The following is a 13,071-nucleotide window of genomic DNA, read 5'->3' on the forward strand; positions in this document are numbered from 1 at the left end:
GAGAGTCGGACACGACCGAGGGGCTGAACACAGTCCCCATCGTAAGTCAAGGAAGATCTGTACACAAGTGTGTAAAAGAGCAGTTGGGCCCTGCTAATGTGGAAACTGACAAGGCCGGCCTTCCCTGGTGGTTCTTTCTCTCTCGGGCAGTTTTTCCTAAAACTAACACAAGTGTTCTCAGCCAGTTACCACTCCGTGCATCTTTCCTGGAAAATCAATTATTCTTCAGGATTTCCTCTTAACAATTAGGGGGCATCAAACTCATCCCCATCAAGGGCAGAGTTTAATAGGCCCAGTTGTTTTGATGGGTCCTCATTTCAGTGGACTCTTAAGTTTAGTGAGATGTGAATTAAATGAAGACCTGGGATCTGTTGCCAACTGAGAAATTTATAATCATTTTGTACCAATGATAGTTTTAAAAACTGTATTGAAAGGTGACTCAAACCTCTTTCCAAGAACTTACCTTTTCAGCCAGGGTGATTTACAGCACTGTTAATCCTAAGCATTTGAATGAGGGCTGCAGGACCTATTTTTAAGACAGGAAGCCACCCAACCTGCTTTTCAGAAGATCTGGGTTCTAGTTTCGCGTTGGCGATTTTATGCGGTTTTTCTTGGGCAGGAGAAAGTTTTTGCTCAAGTCTTGAGCCATGAATGACACTGTTTGGATTCCAGAAGCATTCTGGAGGAGTGTTCAGTTACGTATACCCTGGTGAGAGTGGGCTTCCTTCGTGGTTCAGACTGTAAAGAATCTGCCTGCAGTGCAGGAGACCCGGGTTCGATCCCTGGGTCAGGAAGAGCTCCTGGAGAAGGGAATGGCTCCCCACTGCAGGATTCTTGGCCTGGAGAATCCCATGGACAGAGGAGCCTGGTGGGCTGCAGAGTCAGACATGACTGAGTGACTTTGACTTCACTCACTAGTGAGAATGCACCGAGTGGAAGCCTTTTTTTTTTCGGGATCCCGGGTTCTCTCTGGGTGTCAGTGACCATGCGTGTGGTCACCACGAACGTTGCCTGCGGCATTGGGCATTTCTTAAAAACGGTTCTGTGAGCTCATAAGGAACAATGAAAGCAGATGGAAGAGAAACCACACACAACCCACCCTGTTGTTAGTGAATGCGCTGCTTAGGAGTCCACTGTGTGGAAGAGACCTGAGCAAGCCCGTGGTCTCTTCATCACCTTTCCTTCTCTGTTTCCAGGTACAGAGGCAAAACGTACCGGGCTGTGGCCAAGATTGTCCGCACCTCCGACCAAGTAGCGGACTTCTGCCGCCGGGTGTGTGCCAAGCTCGAGTGCTGTCCAAATTTGTTCAGTCCTGTGCTGGTTTCTGAAAACTGCCCGGAGAACTGCTCTATTCACACCAAAACCAAATACAGTAAGTGGCAAGCGAAAGGGACAGCAACCTGGGTCTGCATTGTAGGGTGATGTAGTTGGTGGGCTGTGTTTCTTTTTTTTCCAGACCTTTCAAATAGCTTTTCATAGGAATAGTTGCAGGAGAATTCTTTAAGGTTTGTTTGGTAGATACTCGTGTGTTTCTCTCCTGGTGTAAGGAATGGGAGGGGGTATCTCTGGTTCTTTGGGGACCACAGTCCTGGACGAGCTGCACCATGGTTCTCTTTGGGTATCAGACACGAATGTATAAGTGTTTGTTCACTTACCCCGGGGGGTTTCTCGACAGTTTTTATAAATGCCATCTTCATGGACCTATTGGGAGGTACTGGAAATCGACAGTTTTGGTTGGTCATTTTGCATCCGAGGAAGTTGCAGTCTGGAGGCTGGTGACTTTCCTCTGCGGTACAGCAGCGTGGAGATGTGTGGACCCCCATCTGTCACCTGCGTGCGTTTGTTGTTTTCTTTCTGATGCCTCCAGCCGTTAGATAAAGCTTCCTTTGGTGCATTGGGTTCTTTTATGAGAGCTCCATACGGAACAGTTGAAGCTTCAGTTAATTGAGGAAGCGTTCTGGATGGTGATCATGATTGGAAACTGGATTGCAGTTGGTTTTAATTAGTTGATTAGACATTCAACATAAAATACATCGATACATATTATTGAAATTTGGTGAGAAATTTTCTAAGTAGCGCTCTAAGGGGGTAACACAGACATATAGCTCTGCTGTTGAATTCAGAAGTAAGGAAGAGTGTCCACTGAATGAGTAAAGAATAACAGGTAAGGAATACTGTTTGAAAAGGAAAAAGATGCCCCATTAATTTGGCCTGTGTGTTCACCACCAGTTCTGAGAGGCCCCACTCCTGCCCTTGATACCTGTGAACACAAGGGCATTGAGACAGGGTTCCTCCCTGTGAGCCGTTTTGTCAGAATTGCTCCCTGAGATGTGAACGGGATGTGAAGCTTCATCTCAAATGTTTCTATCTCTTTTTCACTTCCCCCTCCCTCTCCTTTCATTTTCCATCTCCCCTCCCTGCCTCTTCCTCCACATATGCCCCAGATGTAACCTTTTAACAACGATTTTAACCATCTCTCTTCCTGTAGCTTATTACTACGGGAAGAGAAGGAAGATCAGCAAGCCCCCGATTGGGGAAAGCCGCGTTGAGAGCGGACACCCTAAACCGGCCAGACGCAGGAAGCGACGAAAATCCATGTTTGTTCAGAAGAAGCGGAGGTCGTCCGCCGTGGACTTGGCCGCAGGCTCTGGAGAGGTACATCTGGCTCGGACGCTCCTGACGGTCAATCGGGAAGCAGGGCCACAGCTTCACTGCTGATGCCGAGGCAGTGGTTTGATGCTGAGTGGTGGGGATCATGAGCCAGTACCCTGTCTTACTTGTAGAACAGACTTAACACTGCAGCGTCTCTGGCAGACAGAGGTGCTACTGGGGCCCTGGGTGGGACCCCGGGGTCCGTCTCTTGGGCCTTCTTGGATAAACCTCTCCAGGAGGGCAGCACAGGTACCAGGCAGGAGAGGGTCCGGGGGGAGTTGCAGGCCCCCTCCTGCCTTCTCTGCCGATTCAGCGCACCTCCCATCCCCCTAGGAGAGTGAAGAGGAGGATGCAGACGCCATGGACGATGACTCTGGGAGTGAGGAGACCGGCTCTGAGATCCGTGATGACCAGACAGACACGTCCTCGGCCGAGGTGCCCTCCACTCGGCCCCGGAGGGCCGTGACCCTGCGGAGCAGCGTGGAGGCCGAGCGCCGGGCCCCTGTGGAGAGGACACGCAGGGCCCGGAGGGCGCCGGCCACCCCCCAGGCCGAAGGAGCCCCCCAGAGCCCGGCTGCCAGCCAGGAGGCAGCAGAGGTGAAGCGTGGGTCACATGGAGTGGCTTGTCTGGGGTCCCCAGTGGGGACAGCTCTGGGTGCACTTGGGCCCCTAGTTTAAGATAAATCTCTAGCAGCTGCTCCCACTGAGTTCCTGAATCAGGCCCAGAAATCCTGGTGACTCCGCATCCAATGAAGGGGGCAGTGAGCCTCAGGATGGGGTTCTGGGGAAGACTTCAGAGCCACAGGGACTTCTGTCAAGGGAACAGAGAGCAAGTCCTCACGGTTTCATTAAACCCTGGGCTTTCCCTCCTTAGGAGACCTTAGGATGCTATAAAATGTGTAATCAGGCCGTCAGATCTCCCCTGAACCCACGTGTTACAGTCAGCTGGCAGGTCGCCGGCACCAGCATCACACACATCCACGGGGGCAGAGCAGCCTCTCGGACCATCACCGGCTCCTGCCACTTCTTTTCCATCAGGGATGGAGCCAGTGACGAGCTGGCCTCAGACTTCCTGAGCATGGGAGTCACTGTCACCATCGCCATGGCTTCTTTTCCTTTTTTTAATTACCTCTAAAGTGAACTCTAGGAGTTGGTGATGGACAGGGAGGCCTGGCGTGCTGCGATTCATGGGGTCACAAAGAGTTGGACACGACTGAGCAACTGAACTGAACTGAAAGACGCACAAGCCTTAGGAGCAAAGTCACAGCCCAGACGAGTTGCTTAGCGCCTCCCTGGACACTGGCTGTATCTGTGTCTGCCCGGGTGCCCAGTGAGGAGGCCACGTGCGGTCCAGGAAGTCCGGATGCAGCCCGCTGGGTTCAGAGAGTGTCCCACCATCTGGGAAGCAATGAAAAGACCTCTCGCTTCCCTTCTGTCTGCAGGATGTGAAGCAGGAGGAGGAGGAAAGGTTGGTTTTGGAGAGCAACCCGCTGGAGTGGTCGGTGACGGATGTGGTGAGGTTCATCAAGCTGACGGACTGCGCGCCTCTGGCCAAAATATTTCAGGAGCAGGTACGGGCTTCTGTCCTGAGTCTTCTGTGTCAGCTGGCTTGGAGTCAGCCACACCAGGGGGAAGGGCATCACTGGGGGCAGGAGAGCAGGAAGCTCAGGCTCCTCAGATGCTCCCACCAGCACCCCGTTGGGGCTCTGACATCTGATGGAGATGACATCTCGGGTTTCCCTTGGGCGTTCTCGGATACCCTTTGGTGGGGGAGAGGGGGCGCTGCGGGGGTGGTCTTAGGCGGCCTGGCCGGGCTGGTGGTCAGTGCTCCCGGCTTTGCCTTTGCTGGTGGGTTGGGGACGCTCTGTCCCCCAGTCGAACAGTTGTCATCTGAGAGGCTTCTGTCTTCCCAGCTCCACCTACCAGGAGAGAGAGCAGAGGCTTTGGGTGGGTCGCTTCATTGGTGCCCGTTGGCACTTCTGGGCTGCCCGCTTGTTGAGTAGTAAAGTCATAGGACACGAGTTTGAGCAAACTCCAGGAGATGGTGGAGGACAGGGAAGCCTGCCCTGCTGCAGTCCACGGGTCGCAGAGAGTTGGACACGACTGAGTGAACAGCAACGATGATAAAGTCACAGGAGGGCAGCAGACAAACAGAAGCCTGAAGCTCTGGCCACCATGTTACATCTGGGGTCCCACGTCCCTGGCTGGTCTTCCTCTCTCCGCCCTCCCGAGACTTCCTGTGTTTGTCTTATTTGTCACCCCCAGGCTTTCAGGAAAAATAGAGAAAAGTCTACTTGATCTTCCCAGAGGCAGAAGCCCTCAGGCCACTGCGTTTTACTGAACACTGCTTTCCTCAGTGTCCTTCAGCAGTGTTGATTCCTTTCCTAAATATCTGGTAGTAAGCAAGGAAGTGAAAACAAAGCTGATTTGAGGAAAAGGCTAAAATATTGCTTATCCTGAGTCGTCCTTCATTAGACTTCAATCCCTGTTTATAGTAAAATGTCAGAAAGTTTCGTGCCTTCCCAAGTTAAGACGTCTAAAACATTCCTGACCCTTGGCCACTCTTAGGATCAACAAGGCGCATCTTCGCACGTCACTGAGAGACTTGGCCTTGTGTCCCTATTTATTTCTCTTATAGAGAGAAAAATAGGTAGAATTCAGTTGATTGCAGCCTTACTTCTATTTAACTTCTACGTTAGGCCATTTCCTCTGTCACAGTAGAAGGCTGTTGTTCGTGGGGCTGCCTGAGGTGTTTTGTTCAGTCAGACCTTCAATTACTAATTTGTTCTTTCATCTTTGAGCCCAAATGCCACAGCTCTGATTTGATGAGGCCTCCAGGGGGTCACTTCAGGTGTCGGATGAGTTTTAGGTGAACAAGGAGAAGCTGGGGCTTTAACCTCTGTGAGAATTCACAGCACATGGAATCACAGCCACACGCCTTCCCTCCCCTGATTCTGAGCGGTAAATTCAGAGACTGTCATCATCACCAGGAGCTTTTACAAAAATTACAAGTTTCCTGTTAACAAAATATATGCTTTTTAATTCTGAAATGTTACAGCAGCTGCTTAAAAAACTTACTCTGTAATTTCATGCTGCAAACATGTACATTATATAGGAAACTGCCACACATCTATAAAAACACAAAACTCCTAAAATTTTGCCAGTCACTCACCTTTTGTGAATCAGAGCCATGCAGTAAGCAAACTGCCCAAATTCCTTCTCCATTTCTGCTCACCCTCCAGATTCTTTCTTTATCATTTGCTTTCCCCATCTTGGGACTTTCATGTTCACCGTGGCCAGTTCTGCCCATTCGTTCTTGGCGCGTGTTCAGTGAGCCCGTTACGTGCCAGCGGGAACTGCTCTGGGTGCTGAGGGTGGAGCAGGGGCAGCAGGGACCCCGCGCCCTGCCTGGCTCGCTGCTTTGACAGACAGTTCAGCACGAGGCAGTCCCTGGCCCCCCAGCATCTCCGGCTCTGGGGACCTTTGTCATCTGTGCCCTGGGTGGCTCCTTGCACAGGTGTGTCTGTTCCCAGGCTGCAGGAGAAAGCCCGTCTCACTCGTTTTGTGTTTCTTGTAACTTCTCTGGGGGCCGACATACAACTAGTTCTATATATATTTTGTCTGAATCTTAGCCACCTCATGGACTGTACACCACGAGGCTCCTCTGTCCACGGCGGTTCTCCAGGCAAGAATACTGGAGTGAGTTGCCATGCCCTCCTCCAGGGGATCTTCCCGACCCAGGAATCGAACCCAGGTCTCCTGCATTGCAGGAGGATTCTTTTACCAGCAGAGCTACCAGGAAAGCCAAAAGGCTTATAGCCCCTCCCCAAAATTAATTTATGAATTTAGGGTATTTTTTTTTTGCTTTAGAGGTTTACAGAACAGCTAAATAAGCCATCAGTTTAAGAACAAACGCTGCCTTTGTGAAACTCCCTGACCCCTGCTGAGGTGCCTGCCTGCATCAGTGCTGGGGCTCCTGGCAGCCCCGGGGTGCCTGCTTCTCCAGCTGGCAGGAGCCCAGGGTGTCTGCTCCTGCCCACCACAACCTCTGTCGTTACCTTGGGCCTGCAGGCTCTCGGACCCTCACCCATTTCCTCCGAATGTGAAGGCTGGGTGCCCTGGAAGGGGTTGCAATGACACTCAGTAACCCAAACAACATCCAGATAAATAAACGCAGTCCTTACAGGAAGCAAGCTGGTCAAGAGGCAGAGCTGCCTGATGGGGTGGCCCTAAAGCCTCAGGCTGAGCCTCCTTGCTCTTCTTTCTACAGTGACTATGCTTCACCCATCATTGAGTGAATCTCTCCATTGTGGGGCCCTGTGTATGGATGTAGAAAGCTAAATAAGACAGGCCTCAGGCATTATTCTGGGTGACGCAGGTTACAGATGTGAGGGTGTGTGTGCACACACGTGTCCAAGTGCGTGTGTGCTCCTGCGGAGGATCGCGTTGTGGTTAAGGTCATCTCTCCCCGCCTGGTGGGAACTGTCAGGGCTGGTCTCCTGTTGGTAGAGACCCCTTTCCAAGGCTCTGAGAGTCACAGCAAAGCAGCGGGGGGACACCACAGCCCAAGAAGGGCTGGACCCTGGGACAGCCCAGTCCAGCCCTCCGTCCCTTCCAGTCCAGGATGGTGAATCTCACCAGTGTTCTCTTAGTAGAAAGGTTTTCTCAACAAGGGGTTAGGCAGCCATCAAGCCAAATCACCATCTTGGCCAGCGCTCACCAGGTTCGGAGGGGACGAGAGCACCCGTCCTGCCCTGGGCTGGGAATGAAGCCCGCCGTGGCCCAGGCACCCCATTGAGTCCTGTCTCGTCTGTCTCAGCTCTAACCCACTCTCTCTCCCTGCAGGACATCGATGGGCAGGCGCTGCTATTGCTGACACTCCCCACGGTGCAGGAGTGCATGGAGCTGAAGCTGGGTCCCGCCATCAAGCTCTGCCACCAGATTGAGCGGGTCAAGGTGGCCTTCTACGCTCAGTACGCCAACTGACCCCGCCCGCTCCCAGGCTGCCCGCCAGCCCGGCGAATGCCGCGTCTTGGGTCTCAGGAGGTTTCCCGGACTGGAACTTCCGTTTTCAAACCCAGACGTGTGTGATGGTGCGTCCAACAGGTGTCCACACGAGGGCCTCCTCCGCCCACCAGCCTGCTCGACGTTTCCGTGTTTGCAGAGCACCCGAGCCCACAGCAGTGGCCCTGCAGGGTGTGAGTTACTGCTCACACCCCACGGGTGTGGACCTGCATCTCTATAGACCACACCCCGTCTTTCTCCCGCCCCAAACCAGGCAGCTTCCCAAGCCAAGGCCCATGCTTCAGAAACCCAGGCGCAGGTGATGTCTTTTCCGCCGTGAGCCGGGAGAAGGTCTCCGGTGACTCCACTGTCGTTGTATCCCAAGTGCCTCCATAGGTGCTGCTTTCAGGTCGCCGTGCGCGGCTGTCGCCACCACATGTTTGGTCTGGTGGCGGCTCATTTCTCACGCGCGGCTCTGGGCGAAGTTTTGGATGACAGCGGAACAGGGACTCCGCCTGTTGGGCAGTGAAGGAAGAAGGAGCATGTCACGGTGGGGCGGTGGGCGTCCAGGGAGCCTTCAGGGAGGAGGCATGCTTGCCATCCTATATGGAACCTTCAAGGTCCCCCACGTTCTGAATAACTGCGACCACATGGGAGAGGGGCATCTTGCCTTGTGCATTGAAGGCAGAGCTTCGTTCCGGAGAGCAAGGCCGGGGGAAACGGGGGCAAGCTGCTGACACACCGGCTCCTCCCCTGAGAGGGATCACTGCCCCGGGTCTCCCTGGGAGGTCCCCTCTGAGCCCCAGCTTGGTCACCCCCGCAGAGGCATGCGTGCCCCTGGGTCAGCCAGGGACTGACCCCGTCATCTGGGCTGACGTTGAATCACCCTGGACCTCCTTCCGGTAAAGCGACAGGTGTGAACTCTTATGATATGGCGGGGACATGGGTCCCCTTGTCCCCAGCCTGCTCCTGCTGTCAGATGAGAGTCTGGATTGGCCAGAATGAGACAAAGAGAGTGACCGTGTAATGCCTGCAGCCCACCCTGCCTCTGGTTTACTTAGGATGTCCCTTGGCAGTTTTCATTAAGTGGGTCTCGTCGTTTATAGAAAGATCATGACTCCAGGAGCCAGCTGGTCTCTGGAACCAGGCACTTGTCCACATGCACCCTGCAAGGAGCTGTTATATTTTTTTCAGTCCCAAACGGACCATTGTCTTCTGTGCTGGTTGTTGCTCAAATGCCTTTTTAAACTTGTGTGCGGAAGCTCAGCCTCCACGTTGCCCAGGAGAAGCAGGGGTGCACAGCCTTCTCTTCCTTTATTACCTTGACCTTTTCTCTTTGATGAGAGTGTCAACAGTTCCTGGGTGGGCTGATGAGCTGCTTACATTTCTGCAACATCATGAAGGCCCGGCATCCTGTCAGATCTTGAGAGGCTCAATCACGGAGGCTAAACTTTTGTTGTCATCTGTCACCATTACTGATGAAAAGGGGAAACACGCATTTAGTGGTTGAGGCTGTCGTCTCCCCCATGACTGAGCCTAAGGCAGGTTTAAACATTTGGCGGTGGACTTGCCTGGGCACCTCAGCCGGGAGCCCCATCTTCTCGGCCCACGAACACGGGCAGTTCCATGGGGAGTCAGGCCTGGCCTGTGGTTTGATTTTTTCTCTGAGCTCAAGTTTCCATCCCTTCTCTGTTCTTCACCTCTTGTCTCCTCAGCCGTGGGGCTTTTGTCCAGCTCTGTCGGCCGCTTGAGAAGGGCCTCCTTGTAAGGTCTTGGGTGTTTTCCTGCCTCGGACACGCTTGTGATCCTCACTGTGGCCTTTTCTAGCTGAGCTCTTCCCATTGCACATGGGGTGCAAATGAAGGAGGGGACACTCTTTCAAATGAGTGTCACCTTCTCGTGCCCTCCCTGAACGGCACTGGGGTGGGTTGCTCTGGAGTAAGGTGCTCTCTGGTGCCCGTGGCAGGGGTAAGCCCTGGAGCCCACCCAGAGGCCTCCCACCTGGCAGCCGAGGAAGACACCCTACTGGCACTGGGGATGCGGCCTCTTCCCGAGGGGCCAGGTGCGCAGAGCCTGCCTCGTCCTCGGTCTCTTTGAGAGCTCAGTGCTGTCAACCCGCGTGCCTGGTGAGGTGCTGGCTGTGCCAGGCCAGGGCAGGTTCAGCTGCAGCTTGGGGCCATCGGGCACTCTCAGCCCGCCCTGCTAGGAGCCGGAAGACTCTTCAGGGTCAAGAAGATGTTTTTTTGGTTCTGAGTGCTGCCCACGCCCCCTCCGGCTCGATTCTCTGGGAAGTCCCTGCTGGCTCTTTGCCCCTTCAAGTCAGCAGGACTTGAGCTTCAGAGTGTCACGTGGCGTTCATGTCTCTGTAGGGTTCACCGCTCACCAGCTTCCGTCTCAGAGAAACGGCCAGTTTTCGAGGGACGTTTGCCTGTTGTGACTGTGTCATTACTGTGTTTTTGTCCCTCGTGGCGGGAAGAGTTCATCTCACATCTGTAGCTGCCAGCGAACCACGGCCCCTAGGATAAACGCTTGTTGGTTGAAGTGCTCCACAGCGATGCCCCCACCCCTCCTCATCCCCAGATGCTGCCATGTCCCTGCGGTCTCCCAGAAGACGCTTTGGGACCAGAGTCCTCTCCTGTGTGCGCCACACTGCTTGGTCCCGTCAGGAACTGCCTGAGATGAGACGCTCCAGTCTGTGCAGTGTACCACCTCATCTCGAAGGCTGAGAGTCCATCACTCAGTCCCACTCTAAAGCTAAGGACGCTTCCGTCAACCTCTGACCTCTTGACTGTTTGTGTCCTGTGTTAGGAAAATCTCTTATCCACAAAAATGTAAACCTAGAAAGAGTAAGGAAGGCATGACCCCCATTTACAGAAGAACTCATTTTTTGCTTACCAAAAAAAAAGCAAAAACCCAGTTTCCTTCACCACAAAGTTGCATAGTATGGAGAAATCCGTCACTTATAAAATTAGGTTCATTTGATCAAAGTTTGACTCACAGTTTGTGCTGTACAGCTGTTAGGTTGCCTTGTTTTATTTGATCATATTTGAACCATGATTGCCTGTGTTTGATCTGTTTCTCAATGAATTAGAATGACTCAGACCTTTCACACTGGCCCCTCTGGCCCACACGACAGTCTCTGGAAGGTTGGTTTTAATCAGCCTTTGAAGGTTGGTCTCAGTTTCCTTAATTTGTGTCCGAGAATCTGGAGTGTTGTTATCAGGCGAGTTCTGAGACTTGCTTTTTATCTCAAACCAAATGTCCCTCTCTAAGGACGTCTCTCCCTTCATTTTGGAAGCATTAGAAGTTTCATACTTCTTTTGTCAAACACCCATTTGTGTTTATTTCTGTAGATAAAACTGTAGAAACAGTTGCGTTAAATAGAGTCTTTGTGGCTTGAGCACTACTGTTGCTCTTTTGGTGAATCTGGGCTCCAAGTCCTGCTCTATCCTTTGTCTTTAGAAAACTGAGACCAAAGGTACAGTTTTTTGAAGGGAAAACTAGTAAATTTTCAGGTATCTAGTTTTTAAGGAAAAAACAGTTGTTAGGGAGACATACATACGGTTTATGAAATAACTAAGTAGCAAGAGAAGCTCCATTGGCAACGATTACAGTGTCGTGATTCTTTTTCTTCCCTCTCTTGTTCTTTTCCGTTTAAGACTTCTCTGGAAATTGCTTTACTCCTTCCAGCTGGGTTGAGTTTTCACATTGGGCATTTATGTTGCGCAATTCTCATAGCTTTTATCACTAGGGTTGATTTGAGGATCCTGAACCCAAGGCAACAGTATCCATCTGTGCTATTTTTGACCCACTGAATTCACCTAAAAATTCTTAAGTGCTGACACGGTGCTGCCTTGGGTTTTGGTTAAGAAAAGCGTCTCTGATTTAGAGGGTCGGTAATAACACAGTCTCTTGAGCGGCAGACTTTCTGTCTTACTGGTTTTATTTTAAAAATGGCTAGGATTGGGTACCAGTGAGGACCAGTAGGTCAGTAGCTGCATCGCCAGACAGATCGGGTGCTTCATGTGGACCCGATGTGTTGAAGAAAAAGTTCTAATCGGCATTTGCTGAAAATCACTTTACAGTGGGAGATTGAAAACAAAAAATGTTTTAAATGACAGAAAAAAAAAAGATCATCTCATTTGTTGTTCAGAATGGGAGCCTGCATGAGGTCTAGAAGCATAAACTACCCCTAGTCGTGACCGTCGAAAGCTGTTTTACTGCTCTGCATTCTGGTTTGAATAGTTTGTATTGGAACTTGATTCATATCTTGTGTCTGTTTTGGTGCATAGAAGAGAAAAGTTGGTGGTGTTTTTACTTTTGAAATTTGCAGGACAAAAGGGCATGTCATTGATTTGCTGTAAGATTATATTCTGTATATATGTTTTCATGTAAATAAATGAAAATCTATATCAGAGTTATATTTTAATTTTTATTCTAAATGAAAAAAAAAACCCCTTTTTACTTGAAAAAATTGTAAGCCACATTGTTAATAAAGTAAGAATAAATTCTATGGTTTTGTTTGTGTCTTTATCTGGAAAGTTACTAAATATTATTTTTAAGGTTTGAGTTAAGATTATCTCATGTTCTATTTCCCACCATGCACTGAAGCAAATGTTTATAGGGTTTTAGTAACCGTGGCTCTCAAAATCCTACTTTTCAAGGTCACCTGCTTGTTCTGGATATTTTTACTCAGGAACTTGTGTTAATTCTTTTTATTAAAACATTATATCCTCACACGATCGTCTCCAGCCTTCCCATTTTCCACTGTTTCGGTTATTTTATGATCACCTCGTGCGTTAGTAGGAACGCTGCTTTATGACCATGAGAGTGATAAGTAAGCAGCTAGGTTTAAATTTTTCACTGCCCTTCAGTGACACAAATAGGTACAAGCATCCAGATTGGAAGAAGAAGAGATTTTTGCACAGATCCTGGGGTCTCTGTCTCCAGGTTAGAATGTCCCTTCTCCTCCCCTACCACTGCCTGGGCAGCATCACTGAGGGATACATAAGGTGAGGGGACAAGAGACCTTTAGGGAACGGAGGTGGGGGAGTGCCGAGCAATTTCTGCTTCCGACCACAAACTGTCTCCAGCATCTTGTTGTTTAATTGCTTAGTCATGTCTGACTCTTTGCAACCCCACGAACTGCGGCATGCGAGGCTTCCCTGTCCTTCGTTATCTCCCGGAGTTTGTTCAGACTCATGTCTTTGATGTACTCCTTTCCCAATTTTGAATCAGTCCATTGTTCCATGTCCAGTTCTAACTGTTCAGCATCTTTGCTTTACATGTATTCTTTTAGCCTGCTGGCAATCAAATTCTGCATATAGAATTTTTTTATTTTGCTTTTAATTATGGGAGCTTTTGCTCTTAGTAAAGATTTAATAGCATATGGTTCATTTCCCCAAAATTCTAGCA

At 50.7% G+C, this 13,071-nt stretch overlaps 1 protein-coding gene across 3 annotated transcripts in view; it reads left to right on the top strand.

Annotated features, from left to right (window-relative positions):
- SFMBT2 (Scm like with four mbt domains 2) overlaps positions 1-12,333 on the top strand; it is a 177,850-nt gene extending 165,517 nt beyond the window's left edge. Inside the window, exons 17-21 of one of the 3 annotated variants that reach the window (XM_070380908.1) lie at positions 1,197-1,372; positions 2,489-2,655; positions 2,986-3,249; positions 4,095-4,223; positions 7,498-12,332. In XM_070380908.1, coding sequence (XP_070237009.1) covers positions 1,197-1,372; positions 2,489-2,655; positions 2,986-3,249; positions 4,095-4,223; positions 7,498-7,638 — 877 coding nt within the window. In that variant the 3' untranslated portion in view covers positions 7,639-12,332. Of the gene's footprint in view, positions 1-1,196; positions 1,373-2,488; positions 2,656-2,985; positions 3,250-4,094; positions 4,224-7,497 lie in introns of all 3 variants that reach the window. The other 2 variants (XM_070380909.1, XM_070380910.1) reach the window with 2 other exon arrangements.
- The last annotated feature ends 738 nt before the right edge of the window (positions 12,334-13,071 follow it).

The sequence above is a fragment of the Bos mutus genome, chromosome 13 (assembly GCF_027580195.1).
Source record: "Bos mutus isolate GX-2022 chromosome 13, NWIPB_WYAK_1.1, whole genome shotgun sequence".
NCBI classification, from domain to species: domain Eukaryota; kingdom Metazoa; phylum Chordata; class Mammalia; order Artiodactyla; family Bovidae; genus Bos; species Bos mutus.